The 20418-nt window shown below is 40.0% G+C and overlaps 1 protein-coding gene across 1 annotated transcript in view; it reads left to right on the forward strand.

Annotated features, from left to right (window-relative positions):
* Window positions 1-20418, forward strand: part of LOC149460089 (uncharacterized) — a 48992-nt gene that overhangs the window by 16485 nt on the left and 12089 nt on the right. Inside the window, exons 3-6 of the mRNA XM_089680111.1 lie at window positions 11314-14229; window positions 14333-14521; window positions 15995-16114; window positions 16244-16354. Of these exons, the coding sequence (XP_089536237.1) occupies window positions 11314-14229; window positions 14333-14521; window positions 15995-16114; window positions 16244-16354 (3336 nt within the window). The remainder of the gene's footprint in view (window positions 1-11313; window positions 14230-14332; window positions 14522-15994; window positions 16115-16243; window positions 16355-20418) is intronic.

The raw sequence follows: 20418 nt of genomic DNA on the forward strand, positions 1-20418 counted from the left end.
GAGACTATTAATGCAATGTGAAACAGTGAATATTTCTTATTAAATATGTGAAAAATATATCCTACAAGAGAAATGGCTGTACAGTAAGTCCCCTACTTACGAACCTTCCAGTTGTGAACTTTCAAAGATACAAATAACCTTCAAATTGCGAACTTTCAAAGATATGAACATGCAAATCACGAAAGTGGGTCATGTGTCTGCTGGACATTATCAGCTGTATGCACACCCTCGGTTATGCTGCTCTGTACTTTACTGTATAGTACAATAGTGTACAGTAGTACAGTGTTGATTTCATTCCCAGGATGTCTGGAAGCAAGCATGAAAGCAGTGGTCTTGCCTGTTCACTTCATGCCAGCTCTTGAATTCCAGCTGTTTTACTGTACTACTTTACATTCCAAGGTGCCATAAGACTAAAGAAAAAGAGAAATATTTTCTTTACAGTATTTTTTGTGTTTGTTTTGTTATGCATTATTTGTGTGAAAAGCATTATAAATCTCAAATTGCTGGACTTAAGAAAAAATCGGACTTACGAACAAACTCCCGGAACTGAGCTTGTAGGGGACTTACTGTACTTTAAATGAGCTCCTGAGCCATGGTCAGAAATCTACAGCACAGGTGGCAGAAAACAATTTCACCATGGAGAGCATTGACAGGGCACCTTCCCCACACAGATACCAACATTCCCAGTTCTGCAAACATCTTCTGATCCTGTTCTGCCGCCAAGCCTGGGTGGCCACAGATATGTCTCAAGAACAGGCCTCCCCACCCTCCATATTTCCAGACCAACAAGAAAAGACCAGGGCAGCAATAACACCGTTTTTGCATGCATTAAACAAATCAGAAAAAAACAAAGAAGGATATAGCGCCTCAAAGGCTACTAAAGCAGTATATATTTATTATAGACGTAATAATGTAAAACACATATCATATAATCATATCATATAATCATGCAATGCATGTATCCTGTTCCCATCCACCCTTCCCCCCTCCAGCCCTCCACTCCCCACATATCCCCCCTCACACCACCCCACACCCCACTCTCCCCTGGGACAACCCCAGTATCACCCCCACAGGCCTGCTCTCCACACCAGAGGCACTGGAGGGAACCCAACCCACCCCTCCCCATTGTCCTTAAGTTCCCCTGTCCTGAAAGAATGAACCATATCCCCCAAAAAGTCCCTCTATAGCAGTGCCAGTATTCCTCATATCAGTTTACTCTAATTTGTGTGTGAGTCTACTTTCTGATGGTAATTTACTCTGGTCAAAACAATACTGTGGTGTCAGCAGGGACTGAGCTTTTTGAAAGGGGTCCAAAATGACAGGGAGTCCGAAAATAACTCTGCTATTCCTAAGGGGGTAATGCTACATGTAAATGACCCCGCAACTCAGTCTTCTCTGGATAGATGAACTGAAAAAATGAACCAACTGCTGTCAGTCAGTGGAGAAAGTCTACCAGTCTGCAGCCTGGATGTAAAAGCAATGTGCAAATAGCAACAAGGCTATATAAGCTTAAGAGTTCCAGTTGATGCAGTGAAAGTTCACTATAGTATGTCTACTACATCATTATGCAAAAAGACAATGTTCAAAGTAAGGGGGGAAAGAAGGTGACCAGGCTACTGTATGCTAGTAAATATAAGGGTCTCAACAATGTTCAAGATTAGTGGCACCCAGATGCAGCAGCAATAGTAAGCCAATTCACAGTAATCGCCTTGATCCTTAAAGATTCCATTCCATGGAAAAACTACTAAGGAGTAAGCTAGCTCACTTTGGGCAATCAGAAGCTGATGGCAAGGTTTAAGTCTGAGATAGGAATGGAGCTCTTTAATTAGGAGGGTTAACATCCCTTCACTGCAGTGAAAGATCTTTTGCACGCTTGTTGGGGCCCGGTTGGTGAGCTACAGACATCCAGATCTCTTATGTTGAAAAAGGGTGGCAGTCCTGGAAAGGATTAATACAAGAAAAGGAAGAAACAAGTACTATCGCTTTAAGTGGCACTTGACTTGGGCGGTGTGCCTTTAATGCAGTAAGTGAGATGCAGATTTTAGGCAAAAGGTATCAGAGGCGGGCAGAAGCACATGTTAACAAGGGGTAATTCCTCTCCAGGCTGCAGTAGTAAATGACAATAGAGACAAATGTCCCTTTATGAAGGTGAGCCAATTGCTAAGGGAGCAGTGATGTGGCTTGGCCTGCAAAGAGTGCACACTGCAGTAGGCTCTGATGACTGAACTATTCTGAGAATGTGTTGACTAATAGGCTGGTGGAACTAGGCCGCAACATGTGTTAACTGTATTCATTGTCAGCAACTCTATGAAAGAAATTGGATGATTTGAGAGTACTGTCAGTGTTTACTTGTTTGCCTGGTGTATGGGACTCTCTCACTTGATCTGTGGCATCACTCCCAGCGGTTTCACTCTCTCTGTAGATGGGGGCCCCCAATGATTGTTCGGACTCACCTGAAAAGTTCAGTCTGGACACAGCACTCTGGATCAACGGCAGGGTGTATCCCCAGAATGATTAGCAATGCTAGCGGTTAGCGATTCCTCCCTGTTTCTCTCCTCTCAAATTCTGCGTCCTGGTCCGGTACTCTGGCATTCTGCACATCCCTCTCCTCACTCCTGCTTTCCAACTCTCCCAGCTCACTTCCCATTCTAGTCTCCCTGGCTTCTGTATATATTTGACCCTACCCACAGGCCAGCTCCTCTGAGAAATGTAGTTTTCTGATACACTGCTCCCCAGCAAAGTCCTGTGATTCAACATACAAAGTACATGAGGCTTTTTATCAGGGTGTGCATGCCACTGAGTTGCAGGACACTGCCACCTTGTGTTTCGTTTAATCTCCTGCAGCTTGCATTATAGCAGGGTGTTACAGAAGAAGGTAATTAAAATAGGCAAAAAAGAAAGGCTAAAGAAACAAACTCTAAACTCTACACTGGCAAAGCTAAGCGGCAGCTCAGGATCTGCATAGGTGAGCACATCCACAGTATTATGAAAAAGGACGATGAACGTCAACTGCCGGTGCACTTTGCTGAATACCATAGTGCCAAACCTGACTGCCTGCATGTAAAGGGAATTTATTTGTTAAATCTTCCACCTCAGAGGGGAGATTTCAACACTATCTTGTTACAGAAGGAGAAAATGTGGATAGTCAGGCTTGGCATGCTGGTCACCAACGGGCTCAACACTGAATGCAACTTGCAGGCATTTTTGGAATCTTAACTTCCCACATGACTGGTTATTTGTATATCAAATCAGTACAGTATATGGCATTACTAATTTACATTATTCCTATTACCATTCTAGGTAAAAAATACATTCAGTATTTTTTCCCATAAATAAACAGCTACTCCCCCAGTGCAGTTTAGATTAACTACTTGTTGACTGCACTATAGCTAAATAATGGCTATAGCAGGGTCGTCCAGTCATGCCAATTTGTGTCCATCAGTCCTGCCAATCTGTGTCTATCAGTGCTGCCAGTCAGTGCCACCTATAAGTGCCACCAGTCAGTGTTGTCTATTAGTGCCCATCATTGCCACCTATCAGTACCCATCAGTGCTGCATATCAGTACAGCCTCATTAGTGCCTCCAAAGCAATGCCCACCAGTGCTGCCTCATCAGTGCAGCCTATCAGTGCCCATCAGTGCTGCCTATCAGTGGCAACTCATCAGTGCCCATCAGTGCTGCCTTTCAGTGAAGCCTCATCAATGCACATCAGTGAAGGAGAAAAATTACCTGTTTGCAAAATGTTTTAATAGAATCTAAGAAAAAAGCTCTAGTTGTCTGAAAAATGATAAAAATGTCATATGAGTACAGTGTTGCATGACCGCGCAATTGTCATTCAAAGTGTGACAAAGCACTGAAAGCTGAAAATTGGCCTGGGCAGGAAGCGGGTGAAAGTGTCCAGTAGGCAAGTGGTTAAATGGTCTCTGGCTACTAGGTATGCATTGACTGTTTCTCAAGATTACAGACAGTAAAGAGTCCATATTATTTTTCAAGCAGTAAGGAATTGTTTACACTTGCAGATTTGGGGGGGGGGGGATAGGCAGCTGAGCCATATTTTTTTGCTAGAAAATTACTTAGAACCCCAAACATTATATGTTTTAAGCAGAGGCCCTAGAGAATCAAATTCTGGGTGCTGCAAGTTTTTTATGTTATGCGGTATTTGTGCTGCGTTTTATTTTTTAAATACACTTTAATTAAATTTAATGCACAAAAACAATATAATGCCCGATTGTTTAGGAAGATAAAAGATGTTACACCGAGTAAACGTCATGATTTAAAATTATGCACATTCGTGGAATGGCAAAAAACTATGGTACATTAAATTATCCACAGGCAACCCTTTAAAAGCCTTTACAGGTTAACAGCTTAGAGTTACACAGGAGGTCTGGTGCTAGCATTATTTCTCTCGCTATAATATTTGCAGCTCCAGTGGTGTATTTAGGTTTTGTGCTGCCCTAGGCAACACAAAAATCAGAAGCTCTCCCAGGTGGAGAGAGCCTGACACCGACCAACACCAGCACCCCACCCCACCCGAGTGAGCCTTCCACTAACACACACTCCCACCCCACCCGGCGACAGAGAGTAAAAACTCACCTTCACAGCTCTGGACATCCCTGGAAATGAAAATCAGGCTCTGCATACACCATCAAGCAGCCCACAGCCTCTCTCGGATCCCACCTGCAGCATATGTCCCTTCTTCCAGGGGGCAGTGCTGCCACCCGAAAAAATGCCGCCCGATGCAAATGCCTTGTTTGCCTTGTGGTAAATACGCCCCTGGATACCTCACATGCGTAGTGCGAATGCCATTTACCTATACAGTGTGACCTATGTATGGCTTTGCTTTTACACGTGAGCACAGCAAGCCTTACATTTTTGTTTACATTTATTTTATTTCAATTTTTTATTTTTACAGTATCACTTTTATTTTTAATCAATTTTATGCCTATTACAAGGGATGAACAACATCCCTTGTGATAGCTGGTGTAGCACCCTCCTAGATAGGTGCTGGGATTTGTATAGTTAGGTTAGGTATACAGTAGCTGTTTCTCTGCTTAACAGAGAGACTGTTAGGAAAATCTAGGAGAGCTGTGATTGATTAGTCAGGTCTGCTCATGATGCTCTGGTGCTGCTGAATTTGCTATGATTTCTGCCACCTTCAGGAAGCTATGAGAGCCTTCCAGAACCTGGGAGGGAACTAGCAAATGAGCAGCATGAATATGGATACAGCCATGGCCAATTGCAGGTGCAGGCAGTCCCATTGCATGCTGGAAGTGGTATTTATGTTCTGTGAGCACATGGGTTCGGTGTCTTTCCTGAAAGGGGATTGAACCAAGCCAGGATGGAGGCAGGTTTGCCTCACCGGGCACATGCTGCCATGTGTCCTCAGGTGGGTCGACTTAAAGGCCTGAAGTTAAAGTGACCCTGGTCAGTAAGCTGACTGAGGGGAGCTGTCTGCTAGAGCTCTCTCTGGTATCACTGGAGGGTTTCACTTGGAAGATTGGAAGGAGACAACCATTCTGTCCTTGAGCCTAGTGAGTAAAGACATTGAGGAATTTGGGGACTTTGTGTGCTTGTTACCTCCCCTGGTGCTTAATAGTCAGCGTGGGTCTGAAAAGGAAAGGGGACACCGGCTAGTGTTCTGAAGAGCCTTTCCAATGGTTGCTACTGCACAAGACTTTACTCAGCTAAGTAACCTATGGGCTGTTGCAATCTGTCATAATTGGCTTATACCTGAGGAGCTCAGCCCTGTAACTACTACTACTGCAAAAAAAGGACTTTGCTCACTCCTGAGCTACTTGCTGCTACAATGTAAAGGGATGTCTGCTGCCTGCTTCAGCCAAGACTTTAAAAGTGCTCAACTAAGAGATCAGATAGATGTCCTCAGTGTGAATAGTTCTAAATTTGGTGTATCCTATTATATTTCCCATCCCTGTCCCCAGTTCTACAATAAAACTTCAAAAACAAACATCTTCTAGACTGGTCATTGAAGACAATGAGCGAAAGAGTGTGTGTACTTGGCTGTGAAAAATAGACTGTGCCTGGCTGCAGTGCGAAGTACGGGGAAACCTGGGCAAACATACAAGCAGCCCTCCCGAGGGTAGGTCTATTAGACCCCAAATCTCTCTTCTGCCCTTAAAAGCATCTGATCAAGCAAAGATTGATTTGATCAAATGCTTTCACAAACCAATAATGGCTAGTTTATGTCTCCGTGAAACCGGAAGTGACAAAACACTCATTGCTTCCATTTTCTTAGACCATAGAGATGATTGGGTACATTCCAGTCCTCAGCCACCTCTATGGTCACTGCTGGCTTAAGTCCTGGGACACCCTTCCAATGCCTGTAAAAGCAATCCAGCGGCTAATTAGCCGCTTGGTTTGCTTTTACATTAAACAGCATCTGCACCTGAAAAAAAAGATATGGGGAAGATGCCTGTAGCTGCAGGTATCATCCTAGTATAGCCACTTCAACTTAGAAATGTATGGGTACTTTGCTGAAGCTGGGGTGGTTAAGCTCTCTCTACCATGGTCTATTTGAAAAAGTACATCACTCCTGGGAGCAAGGGTCTTAAATATACTCTGTTTGATCCAAGATGGCCATCATAATCACATGGGGTGGCAGTATCCAACCAAAACACTTCCCCAGTGACCAAGGAAACCAGGAAGTGACCCTCTGCAGTGCTGCTGCCGTTGAGTGGACTTGGGATCCACAGAGACTGATTTGAAGACTGACACAAGAACTTGTAGGAACCTGCACTTTAACATTATTACGTTAGAAACATTTTAGACCAGATCAAGTTCACTTACTATAGTAAGCTTGTCTCTTCCATATCTACACAACTGAATAGTTATATATACTGTAAATATCACATTTATGAATAAAGCTATCTATATTTTACCTGATGTTTTTTTTAAAGGGGAGTCTATGTAAATGAACATCAAACAAACCACTCCAGGTGAATCTCAACTTTCCCACCTATCCATTGTTACTGGGTATCCATGCAGTTCATTTTGATGACATATATGTACCAAGAATAGGAAGAAACTGTGGAACCTATGTAATTAACAGGATTCAGGTCTTACGTGTTTCACACGTACACTTTTGCATATCAGAAGAATAGTCCGGGAAAGCGCTTGCAGGTGTGATCATAAGGGTTGTAGGCTTTGCAGTTTAATAAATATTTTCCACAGTCAGGTTGTGCAATGGCTCCTTTGGATTCTTGGTACTATTAATATGCCACTGCTAACTATTTGTAAATGTGTAAAATGTAGGTCTGTAATTCTGATTGTTGCTTTTTTACTCCAAGTCACTGACCTGGAAAATCATGACAGGCAGGATTTCATTATTTTCTGACTTTACTGGCTGCATCCCTATTTTCGGTTAGTAACTCTCTAGTTAGTGAAGCCAGGAGCAGGATACCAACTCCACTGCCAGTCAACTTTCATCTGTTCTGTGCCATTGTGCTTGTACTTCCTCTTACTTCTTTATTGTTTAAGTGCTGCATGGCTGTGTATGTGCGTACAGTTGAATACTTGTTCAAATGAATACCATTGGGTGGAAAATTGTTTGATCTCCAAAATGTGACGCCACAAAAGTTAAAGCTACGGCTTTTTAAAAATCTCTTTGTAACTCTTGCTGCACTTCCACTTCAATGACTAAATTATGGTCATAGGCCATTTTCTTTTTACTATTGTTCCTTTGTGTGACAGCAATATATGACTATTAATAATAAAAGCAAACACAATATTTTTTCATTTCATCAAAAAATATTGTAAAATGCTTGTTAATGCTTTCCTTGAACTCTTTAGCTAAATATTTTCATGATCATTTGATCTATATTGAATGATGATATACAGTAGTAGTAGTGCAGGTATTTGACATTTTAATAGGATGGAAAGTTTGCAATCTAAAAAGAACAACATAACCAGTCAATTTACTAAAGGCAAATAGACTCACTCATGAATAGAATGCACTAAGCAAGGGCATTTGTAAATCCAATGCTTAGTAAATGAAGGGATGCTCTGCTGACTTCCAGCATCGAATCAGGTACAAGCAAAATTGCTATTTTTTTTATTTTTCTTGCATGTGATTGATAATTCTTTGCAAATTGAAGCATCACCTCATTTAATAAACTCCAGATTAGGTTCACTTCTAGAATGCAATTGGACTTCTAAAGTGCATAGTCCATTTGCCTTTGGAAATTCACTATATGATAGTGCTGGTCTTCGTGTAAAAGCTATATATTTCAAAATTTCCTCTGGAACCAATAAACTGGGATCCTGTAGCTGAGGTGTGTGGTGGTGGTTTGGTTGAGGAGGAAAGAAAAAACTGCAGGCTGTCTGTTTTCATCTTTTTACTTTAACTTTCGGTGAGGTTAGAGACCTTTGTGATATTGTTGACTAGATTTTTTTTTTCCTAAGTGTTCATGCATTACCTAGAAATGTAATTTTTATTGTAAAGTCAACTATGCATAATACCTAATATTTTCACTTAGTATGACTCCCTGACTACATTCACCTTGTGGTAGTATAAAAAATGCACCATAAACTTAAAAAAAAATAACTTTTTCCTTCCATCTTTTTTTTTTTCTTCTTTTGGGTGAGGAGGGTCTCCTCAGATCTGGAAGTAAAGGTTTTAATCTGAGCTCCTGTGATTTCATTAGCTACAAAAACCATTTTGGTCATTGCTTCTCTGATTACAGGCATACCTGTATCTCAGATGTTATCTCTTGTCATGTTCTTATTTCTCTAAGCCCTGTTCCACTTGTGGGTTGGCTGTGACATGTTTTCTCATAGCAAAAAGTGGTTTTACTGTACACATTACTTTTACTTTGAAAATTTTAAAATTAATAAAAACTTATTGAACAAAAAAACACAAAACTGACATTAGCAGCAGGTTGTCAAGTATAAATCATCAGCTCATACCTGCTGTTCCGCAATGTCCAATACCTAAGAAATGTATCAGAATACTTTGCTCAGTTGAGGATATAAGAACATGTTGACTCCAAAGTTGATCTCCAGCTTTTACTGAAGTTTAAATAGTTTGTTTGGACCAACTTGGTCTATAGAAAGTTTCCTTCTCTAACATATGTGTCTACTGTGTGCACTGTATGAACTGTATGTAGTCCCAGCAATATACAGTACACAGCACTGTGTTCTGGCAGGGGATGAGAGCTTCCGTCCCCACTCCCAAAATAAAACGGAATAGCACTGCTTAGCTATTCACAGCAAGCTTTGTATTCTATGAATGAATACAAAGCTTTCTCTGAATGGAAGTTGGAGATTGTGATGTTATTTGTAACTTTATTTCAGGCATTAATACATTTCCTGTAAACTGGTTAACACCTTGGGGGTTTGTGATGGCAGTGTTAATTAAAGCCCCTTTCACACTGGTGAGCTTTTCTTGCGCTTTTTTAGGGCAACAAAAGCACATGAAAACTATTCCCCAATTGAATCCTTTTTACACTGCAGGTGAACTGCCTTATGAAAAGTCCTGCATGCTGCATCTTTGGTGCAGTTTTTCAAAAACACAACAAAAAGGTACCTTCCATAGTAAGACTATAGGAATGCATCAAAAGTGCATAAGTGTGAATGGACCCTTACACTGCACAAAAGAGTATCAAAAGTGCATCAAAACTGCATAAGTGTAAAAGGGCCCTAACCCCTTTGTGCTGCATTAGTGGCAGTGCTAATTAACACCTTTGTGCAGCATTAGTAGCCACTGGCAATAATAATTAACTCCTTTATGCTGCGCTGTGAAGAGGATAATAAACACTGTCAATGGCTACTACAGCAGCATGAAGGGGCTAATTAACACTGCCACTGACCACCAATGGGGAAGCATGTTTTAAATAGCACTGCCACTAACTTTGAAGGAGGGTTTAAATAGCATAACACCACTGACCACTAATGTAAGTGTTATTATTGTGTAACCTGGCATGGATGCTGGCGGTTATTGTGTATTTGTGTAAACTGGCACCAATACTGGGGGATTTTTGCAGAAATTGGCACCATTGCTGGGAATTATTATTGTTTAAACTGACACCAATGTTGGGGATTATTATTGTGTATCTGATGCCACTGCCTGGCATCTACTGTATGCTATTTTTACATAGAGTAGCAACAATGCTGGTGGTTATAATTGGGTAAACTGGTACCACTGCTGGGGGTTATTATTGTGTAAAATGGCACCAATTCTGGAGGTTATTATGACCTTGTCCCATCCCTTGTGCTGTGTACTGTATGTAGCTGAGGCTACATACAGTTCATACACCGCACACAGCAGGCACATCTAGTATTGAAGGTAATAGTTTGGACCAAACTAATTAAACTGGTAAAGTATATCTAAACCTAAAAACAAAAATGTTATATAATTTGACTACCCAAACCATCATGTGATGGCTGCAAGGCTGTCTTTTTACCTGGTTTGCCAGTAACATGCTTCCTGTGGTGGGGTGACAATGCTTATTCACTTCACTGCACTGTGTCTATAGAGGGAGCCATGGGACCAATTACCCTAGGACAAGACTATATTGACCTCCTCCTGTTTTCTCCATAAAATAGATGGGTATGGTTCTATAGTCCTCAGAGATAACAGTGTAACTGATAACAATGCAGAATAGGCAAAGAGCAGAGCCCCTCCTAGACCATGAAATCCACCAATCCTGATACATGACCTCCTATCTCCTGATACTATTAACCCTGAATCTGTCTATTTCCCTGTTTACCTATACATGTCCGCCCTATGCTTATTTAGTTATTTATTTTGCTTCGGGCCTATCTCTCAGTCCAGGTGATAATAGCATAGTGTTCCAAGACCAGTAAGCTTGCTTGACTGATGAGAACAGGGGTTGCTAAAGGTAGACAAAACACGAGCCAGCTACAGTTCCTGAGCAAAGCATCAGAATGTGCATTGTACCAAAAGAGTCCAAATAAGAGAAGCTCATTGTTATGCCAAGTGCCACTGCAATTAGAGGTTTAGCAGCAAGAAACACTTTCTGACAGATAAAGCTGCTCGCTACCTGCTGTTGGTTTTGCAGTTCTTTCTCAGGTTCACTGTAATTTATGGAGCATTTTTTCCCACTAGTCTATGTATGTAAAGTGGTCACACCATGTTTAAATATCATGCTATATATGACTGACCTTGCAATATAATTTGTATTTATAGGGCATGAATAATCAATATAAGCATTTGAAACAGCAACATATGCAAAATTTGGAACTGAGAATTTATATGGGGAGCTCTAAATTTTTAATCTGCCTAGCACCATAGTCATGGTAATCTGCCTTTGGGTAATATGTAATGTTCTCTTTCAGTTACAACAACAGCAGCGACAACATCTTCCAAGGTGGCAGCAATATTTACAAGTATTTCTGGAACAAGTTCAACATTGTCAACCAGATTTACATCTTCAAGTACATTAAGCCCCTCGCCTGTAAATACAGCTAGTACTGGCACAACTATAGTGGGCACCATATCTACAGTTTATGTTACTAAAACTCCAAATGTGAGCACATCAAACATTCCTATGTTTACACAGAGCACAACAACTAATGATTTATCTAAAATCAGCAGTCAGCTATCTTTTACTGCTAGTAACGCTGCCAGTGGTCTAAGTGTTGTATCCACATCAGGTACCAGTAAGTCAGCTCTTACTGTAACTGCTAGCACCATAAGTAATAATACATCCGGAATGAGTGCACCGATCAGCTGGGGAACAAATACAATTCCAACAGTAAACATATTAACACTAGTTTCAAAAGCTCCCAGTAGTAACAGCCCCATGTATAATGTCACTGACACTCAACAACCAACAAAAGTGACAGCCACTTCCAGCTATACATCTGTTGTTGCTTCCAGTGGTGCCAACAATTTGACAAACTCTTTGACCACAATTAAAACAGCTGGAACATCAGTGTCCAGTAACATTATGTCAACACTTGGTGTAACCACTAATGATTCAGGCAGTCTGTCAAAACCTGCTGTAAGCACAACACCGGTTAGTCCAACTGGAGCAGCAACTATAAGCAGTAGCAGTTCTACTGTAATTTATGGTTCGTATATCAATAACGCTAGCACGCTCACATCGGGGGTCAATGCAACAAGCACATTCAGAACAACTGTAATGCCATCAGTTAGCACAACAATATCCAACAATTTGGCATCAACTAATATCGCCAGTAGTCCTGTAACCAAGGCAACTGTATCACTGTATACAACTATAGTGAATGTGGATCCTAATAATACATCACTTTCAGCTGTAACCACTACCAGAACAACCGGACTACCAACACTTGGCAGCACTGTATCGTCGGCAGGCATAGCCTCCAATACCACAAACAATCCAGTAACATTCACAAGCAACACAACTGCTACAAGCAGATTAAGTGAATCAACTGCAACAAATACTAGTACTTTACCTTCTGCAATGCCAATAGTTGGCACAGTAACATCAGCGTTTTTGGTCACCTCTAGTATCACTACCAGTCCTACAACCAATGCAACTACAAGAATACAGCTATCTAATGTAACCATTCCAATAAACACTACAGCTGTAACAAACGTCATCAACCTTAACAGTACCAGTAACCTTATTACAGTTTCAAGCACTATAAGTAACCTTAATACATCCATTAACAATCCAGTTACCATAAAAAATCTTACTGATTCATCAACAGCGACTAATAATGTTTCCGCTTTTGTTCCTAGTACCAGCAACTACACTGCATCCACGATTATTGGATCCACAACCCTAAGAACAAATGTGACCATAATGCCAACCAGTTCAGTAGGAATGGCTACACAAAGTACCAGCATGTCATCACTTGGAAGCAACACTGTATCTGTGCTCAATGCAACAACCTCTTTAAGAACAACTGAACCTCAAGTCAGCACCATAGCTTCAAATGCAATCATTAGTACAACTTTACCACAGACAGCTACAACATCACTGCCTACCACCACTGTACCAATTTTAAGTATAAACACTACCCGATCTCTCACAACATTAGTTCTAAATGTAAATGCAACCATTCAGTCAGCCACCACCAGTTTTACACCTGGATTGGCTAACAATTCCAGCAGTTCTGTTTCCTTGGTTAATATATCTATCACACCTAGACCGAGTGACTTTCCACTAACTAGTACCAAAGCCAGCTCAGTTACAACACAATCTGCTATCTTTTCTAGTGTGAACAACCCATTGACATCTATTACAAATGGATCAACCACCTCAAGATCAACTGGACCACAAGTCAGCACCATAACTTCAAATGCATTACTAAATGCATCAGGCAATACAACTTTACCACAGACGTCTACAACGTCACTGCCTACCACTACTGTACCAATTTTAAGTACAAACACTACCCAAACTCTCACAACATTAGTTCTAAATGCAAATGCAACCATTCAGTCAACCACCACTAGTTTTACACTTGGATTGGCTAACACTTCCAGCAGTTCTGTTTCCTTGGTTAATATATCTATCACACCTAGACTGAGTGACCTTCCCCTAACTAGTACCAAAGCCAGCACGGTTACAACACAATCTGCTATCTCTTCTACTGTGAACAACCCATTGACATCTATTACAAATGGATCAACCACCTCAAGATCAACTGGACCACAAGTCAGCACCATAACTTCAAATACATTGCCTAATGCATTAAGCAGTACAACTTTATCACAGATGGCTACAACATCACTGCCTACCACCACTGTACCACTCTTAAGTGTAAACACTACCCGAAATCTCACAACATTAGTTCTAAATGCAAATGCAACTACTCAGTCAGCCACCACCAGTTTTATGCCCGGGTTGGCTAACACTTCCAGCAGTTCCATTTCCTTGGTTAATATATCTAGTACACCTAGACTTAGTGACCTTCTCCTAACTAGTACCAAAGCCAGCACAGTTACAACACAGTCCGTGATCTCTTCTAGTGTGAACAACCCGCTGACTTCTGTTACAAATGGATCAGTACCTTCCTCTTTAGCATCTGGAATAACTTCATTTCCCAGTAAAACATCTATCATTCAAACAAATGCCACTAGCCAAGCTACTGGTGTTTCAATACTAAGCACAGAGGCTACTGCATCAAACAATGGTGTACAAAATAACACACAAGCTGTTGCTCCATCGGTCACAATTACGACTCGCCCCACTTTAAACAGTTTTTCTCAAGGGGTATCTTCATTTCCGAATAATGTATCTACTTCATCTACTGCAGGTATGTATTGCTCGTGACATCAAACTGGCTGACTAATAGTAAATTAACTATTGATTAGAAAGAACCTTACAGTAACTGTTGTAATCTGTTTTTGCAAATTTAGCATTCACTGTTCAGCGAATTGCTGCAGATGCCGTGCTACCTCTGAACAAGTCAGCAGATCTCCAATTATCTACAACAGCAAGTATTCTTTCAGCAATTATGACAAGTAAACCTGCCCAAACATCCTTTAACACCACAACTAATATCCCACAGAATTCTACTCTTGCTCAGACCTCATTGATTAACCCAGGTATTGCCATTACTGAGACTGGTTATATCATTCAATATTATGTAATAGCAAAAAATTCAAAAGTACAATGATGTGCCAAAATGCAGCATGCTCACTCAGTTGCTAAATTAGTTTTAGTTCTAAAGTTCATAGTTGTATTACAGATCAGCAGGCACTTCACTCCTCACATCTACTAAACTATTGCACAGCCCAACAAAAAAAAATAAAAATTTTTATCTTGGTGCCTTGCTTTTTAGACCTGTTCTTGGGGTTATTTGGGATGCTAATCCAGAAAATTGCATTGGCTCGTTTGCATCAGCTTTAGTTTCTTAGATATGGTCAAATTTATAACAATTTTTATAAGTTATTGAAAAGAGGTTGCTGATCAACTTGTGTTTCTGTGAACAAATTAGCAGATATAGTGAGAGTGTTTATATACTTCTAGCTGTAATTTTATTTTGGAAACATTGGATTCTAAAGTTATTATTATTATAGTTATGATCATATAGGAGGTGTGTGTATATTGCCACTCATATTGTTTCAAATTTGCAGATCGAGCACTGTAGAGGTTATGGCTACCTTTTTATGTGTTTCTTTCATGTTACAAGGAAATTAAATAAAACACTACATTAAAATATCCAGCCTTTTTATGGATTACCAGAGTGAAGAGTGGTATATGGCATTTATGCTGTATCTCACAAACTAGGGCTGATAGGAAAATATTGGTGCTATTTTTGGAATCAGTGAGCCATATATACCTAAAAACACATCTATCTTTGAGGCACTAAAATGTGTGTTGGTCTGTGTAATGCAACATAACCAAATCATAATCACAATAAAGTTTTAGAAAACAGAATAGATAAATGTTTTAGTAGAAAATAAAATACATTTTGAGTATTTAAAAATACAGCAGTTGTGTGTAGTCACCCCTACTCCACAACAGAGTAGATTAGAAGTAAGGCAGCATGGCTGACTCCCAATCATCCTAAAGAGCACATGTTTGCAGGCCATGCATGTTAAATTATTTACAAATTCTGACCAAACAGTAAAAGCACTCACCTCTAATGCTATAAGCATTGTAGATAAATTCATCTTCAAGGTTTACAACAGAGGCACTAAAATCACAGCTCCTCTCCCTTTATTTTTTATGGCAACAGGGAACAGGCTAATGTAAACAAACAGCTATGAGAAACAGACTGAATCCCAACTTCATAGTCTCTGTTCTAAATTTGGGGGTGAATTGCTCAACAGTACCTGCAGCTAGAAAAACCAGTGGAGGCTTATTCTAAAGCTCTAACTGCTTGTTAATAATATGTAAATTATTAAAGTACACAGGTGCACTTTAAAGCATAACAGGAGCAAACAATAAATTGGATGTTTCATTCAGGAGATCAGCTATTATGCAGAAACAGAATAGCTAATATTCAAACAACTGTGAAGTTGCAAACTATGGAACTGATTTGTTTAGCAAAATATTTATTAATTATACTTCAGGTGCTACAGGATCTTCTCAAATTAGTAGTACAACAGCTCCTGTCACGTCAGCTCTGTGGAGTATCTTTTCAGGAAACGCTAGCAGTCCTGTCATGACCTTCTTACCATCAAGACCCTCAGGTATTTTAATACGCTACAATGACACTTACATATTTGCTTACATAATTAGACCTCATGTATCCTTTAGCTGTGCTTGTATAATATAAAACATGTTGTTTGCTTTAGTAAATTACTTTGTTATTTTCACAGGTTCTCCAGTGTTAAATATTTCCACTGAACCTGTCTCGCCCAATGTATGGTTTAGTTCATCAAATACCAGCAGCATACCCTTCAATATTTCTCTTCCAACTGGAGTGTCAGGTATCTGAATCTAATAATAACCTTAAAATAATTCAAGGAAATTATCATAGTTTAATATCACATGAGTTAAAGTAAATGAAGTTAAAACTTTTTTTAAAGAGCATTTATTATTTATTTATTTCAGATACTTATATATGGTCATAATATATAATTAACCGTTTTAATACCGTGCAATTTTACACCTTCCTGCCCAGGCCATTTTTCAGGTTTCAGCGCTCTCACACTTTGAATGACAATTGCGCGGTCATACAACACTGTACCCAAACTAAAATTTTATCATTTTCTTCACACAACTAGAGCTTTCTTTTGGTGGTATTTAATCACCACTGGGGTTTTTATTTTTTTGCTAAATTAACAAAAAAAGACCAAAAATTTTGAAAAAAAACCACATTTTTCTTTGTTTTTGTTATAAAAGTTTACAAATAAATAATTGTTCTTCTAAAATTTAGGCCGAGATGTATTCTGCTACATGTCTTTGGTGAAAATAACCCAAATTAGGATGTATTATTTAGTTTGTAGGAAAGTTATAGAGTTCACAAACTATGGTATAGATCTGAAAATTGATCAATCCTGAAGTACTGACAGCCAATCTAATTTCTTGAGGTCCAAGAATGTCAGAATAGTACAGATATCCCCAAATGACCCCTTTTTGCAGAGTAGACAGTCCGACGTACTTCATAAGAGGCATGGCGAGTTTTTTGAAGTTGTATTTTTTTGTCATAATTTTTCGGAAAATGAAAAAATGAAAAAATTTATTTTCACTATTTTTTTTTTTACATACTGTCACCAGTGCAGTACAGCGTCATCATATAACTGGCATGGCGGTGAACAGGGACACTGACTGGTGACAGTATGAAAAAAAAAAATATATATATTTTTTTTTATTTTTTTATTATATTTAATTTTTATTACTTTTTTTTATATTTTTTTAAAGATTTTTTTTCATATTTTACTATGCCAAAAATAGTACAATGTTACCATAGTAACATTGTACTACTTTGGGGAAGTGATCAGTATTTTGTTTTTACACAATTTGCTTATAGCAAAGAATTACTTTGCTATAAGCAAGCATTTACCTGAATGAAATCGATTCATTCAGCTTTTTTTTTTTTTTTTTTGTGCTTAGCTGTGATTTGGTCACAGCTAATCACATGACATGTGCATGTGATTAGCTGTGACCATTCACAGCTAGGCACTAGTATACAATGGATGGCATCATGAATGAAGCCATCCATTGTATACAACTGTCATGTGACCTGCTGTGATTGGTCACAGCAGGTCATATGGTACCAGCAACGGGAGCCGGTACTCGGATCTGTCATCGGCCGTGTCCGAGGTGCACGGCCGATGACAGATCGCACTGCTGCGCCGCTCTGCACTAGCGCAAACGGCGCATGTGCGGGAGCACGCCAAATGGCATGCACCCGGAATGCAGATACACATCTGAAGCCGCCAAACGGCCATTGGCCGGGCGGCTAATGGTTAAATATTAATTTCCACATTGCATTTCATTTATTTCTAGTCTACTCCCTTTAATCTGAAAAATCTTGCAGTTTGTAAACTATATCAAGCCTTACACAGATATACTTTGAATTATGTTTTATGTATTCACTACGCCCTGTGAGTAGGCACTACTATGTCACAAATTTAACAGAGCCTGCCTTCTAAACTACAGAAGGCAGGCTCTGTAAAATGTGAACACAAACAAAATGTAACACCCATTATTTTGATAAAATTTAAAAGATGATGTTACACCAAGTAAATAAGTGCCTACTACGTTACGCTTTAAAATTTATGTACGACCGTTGAACAGCAACAAACTACACAACCTAAAAATCTTCATAAGCAATACTTTAGAAGCCTTCACAAGGTTGCCAGTTTAGAGCTACACAGGAGGTCTGGTGCTAGAATTATTGATCTCCCTCTGATGTTGGTGATAGTTTACATGTGGTACAATCACGCATATGTGTGTAGAACCTACATGCGTGTTTGCATCTGCACATGAGCAAAAGGGGGATGGGGCAATTAAAATAAATATATATATACAGTCATGGCCGAAATTGTTGGCACCCTTGATATTTCTCCAGGAAATCATGTATTTCTCACGAAACGTATTGCATTAACACATGTTTTGCTATACACATGTTTATTCCCTTTGTGTGTATTGGGACAAAACAAAAAAAGGGAGGAAAGAAAGCAAATTCGACATAATGTCACACAAACCTCCAAAAATGGGCTGGACAAAAGTATTGGCACCCTTTCACAACTGCGGATAAATAAGAATGTTACAAGCATGTGATGCTCCTGTAAACTCACCTGGGGCAAGTAACAGGTGTGGGCAATATAGAAATCACACCTGAAAGCAGATAAAAAGGAGAGACGTTCACTTAACCTTTGCATTGTGTGTCTGTCTGTGCCACACTAAGCATGGACAACAGAAAGAGGAGACGAGAACTGTCTGAGGACCTGAGAACCAAAATTGTGGCAAAATATCAACAATCTCAAGGTTACAAGTCCATCTCCAGAGAACTAGATTTGCCTTTGTCCACAGTGCGCAACATTATCAAGAAGTTTGCAACCCATGGCACTGTAGCTAATCTCCCTGGTCGTGGACGGATGAGGAAAATTGATGAAAGATTGCAACGCAGAATAGTCCGGATGGTGGATAAGCAGCCCCAAACATGTTCCAAAGACATTCAAGCTGTCCTGCAGGCTCAGGGAGCATCAGTGTCAGCGCGAACTATCCGTCGACATTTAAATGAAATGAAACGCTATGGCAGGAGACCCAGGAGGACCCCACTGCTGACACAGAGACATAAAAAAGCAAGACTACAGTTTGCCAAAATGTACTTGAGTAAGCCAAAAGCCTTCTGGGAAAACGTCTTGTGGACAGATGAGACCAAGATAGAGCTTTTCGGTAAAGCACATCATTCTACTGTTTACCGAAAACGGAATGAGGCCTACAAAGAACAAAACACAGTACCTACGGTAAAATATGGTGGAGGTTCAATGATGTTTTGGGGTTGTTTTGCTGCCTCTGGCACTGGGTGCCTTGACTGTGTGCAAGGCATCATGAAATCTGAGGATTACCAAAGGATTTTGGGTCGCACTGTAGGGCCCAGTGTCAGAAAGCTGGGTTTGCGTCCAAGATCCTGGGTCTTCCAGCAGGACAATGACCCCAAACATACGTCAAAAAGCACTCAGAAATGGATGGCAAAGAAGCGCTGGAGAGTTCTGAAGTGGCCAGCAATGAGCCCAGATCTAAATCCCATTGAACACCTGTGGAGAGATCTTAAAATTGCTGTTGGGAAAAGGTGTCCTTCCAATAAGAGAGACCTGGAGCTGTTTGCAAAGGAAGAGTGGTCCAAAATTCCGGGTGAGAGGTGTCAGAAGCTTATTGATGGTTATAGGAAGCGACTGATTTCAGTTATGTTTTCCAAAGGGTGTGCAACCAAATATTAAGTTAAGGGTGCCAATACTTTTGTCCAGCCCATTTTTGGGGTTTTGTGTGACATTATGTCATATTTGCTTTTCTGCCTCTGTTTTATATTTGTTCCAATACATACAAAGGGAATAAACATGTGTATAGCAAAACATGTGTTAATGCAATACCTTTTTTGTGTGAAATACTTGATTTTCAGGAAAAATATCAAGGGTGCCAACAATTTCGGCCATGACTGTATATACATATATATATATAACTTTTTCTTTTATTTTTTTGACATTGTACCTTTAATTTATTTTTACTGAACTTTATTGCTATCACAAAGGATGAACAACATCCCTTGTGATAACATGGGCTGTAACAGGTCCTCTTTATAGGCTCCAGATCTCTCTTCTGCCCTTCAAACAACTTGTAAACAAACAAACAAACAAACAAACAAACAAACAGAAACCAGAAGTGATAAAATCCTTGTCACTTCTGGTTTCTGATATCACAGAGGGGGAGAAACAATGGACGTTCCTCTCACTTTTCCTAATGCTACCGATGCAGTCACATTCAGTACTGCCCCCCCCCCCCCAGAGGGACGGGAGAGCCAGGTAAAGGTGGTGGGAGGAGGGAA

Source organism: Staurois parvus, unplaced genomic scaffold (genome assembly GCF_062004578.1).
Source record: "Staurois parvus isolate SC_StPar_1 unplaced genomic scaffold, SC_StPar_1.0 ptg000235l, whole genome shotgun sequence".
NCBI lineage: Eukaryota > Metazoa > Chordata > Amphibia > Anura > Ranidae > Staurois > Staurois parvus.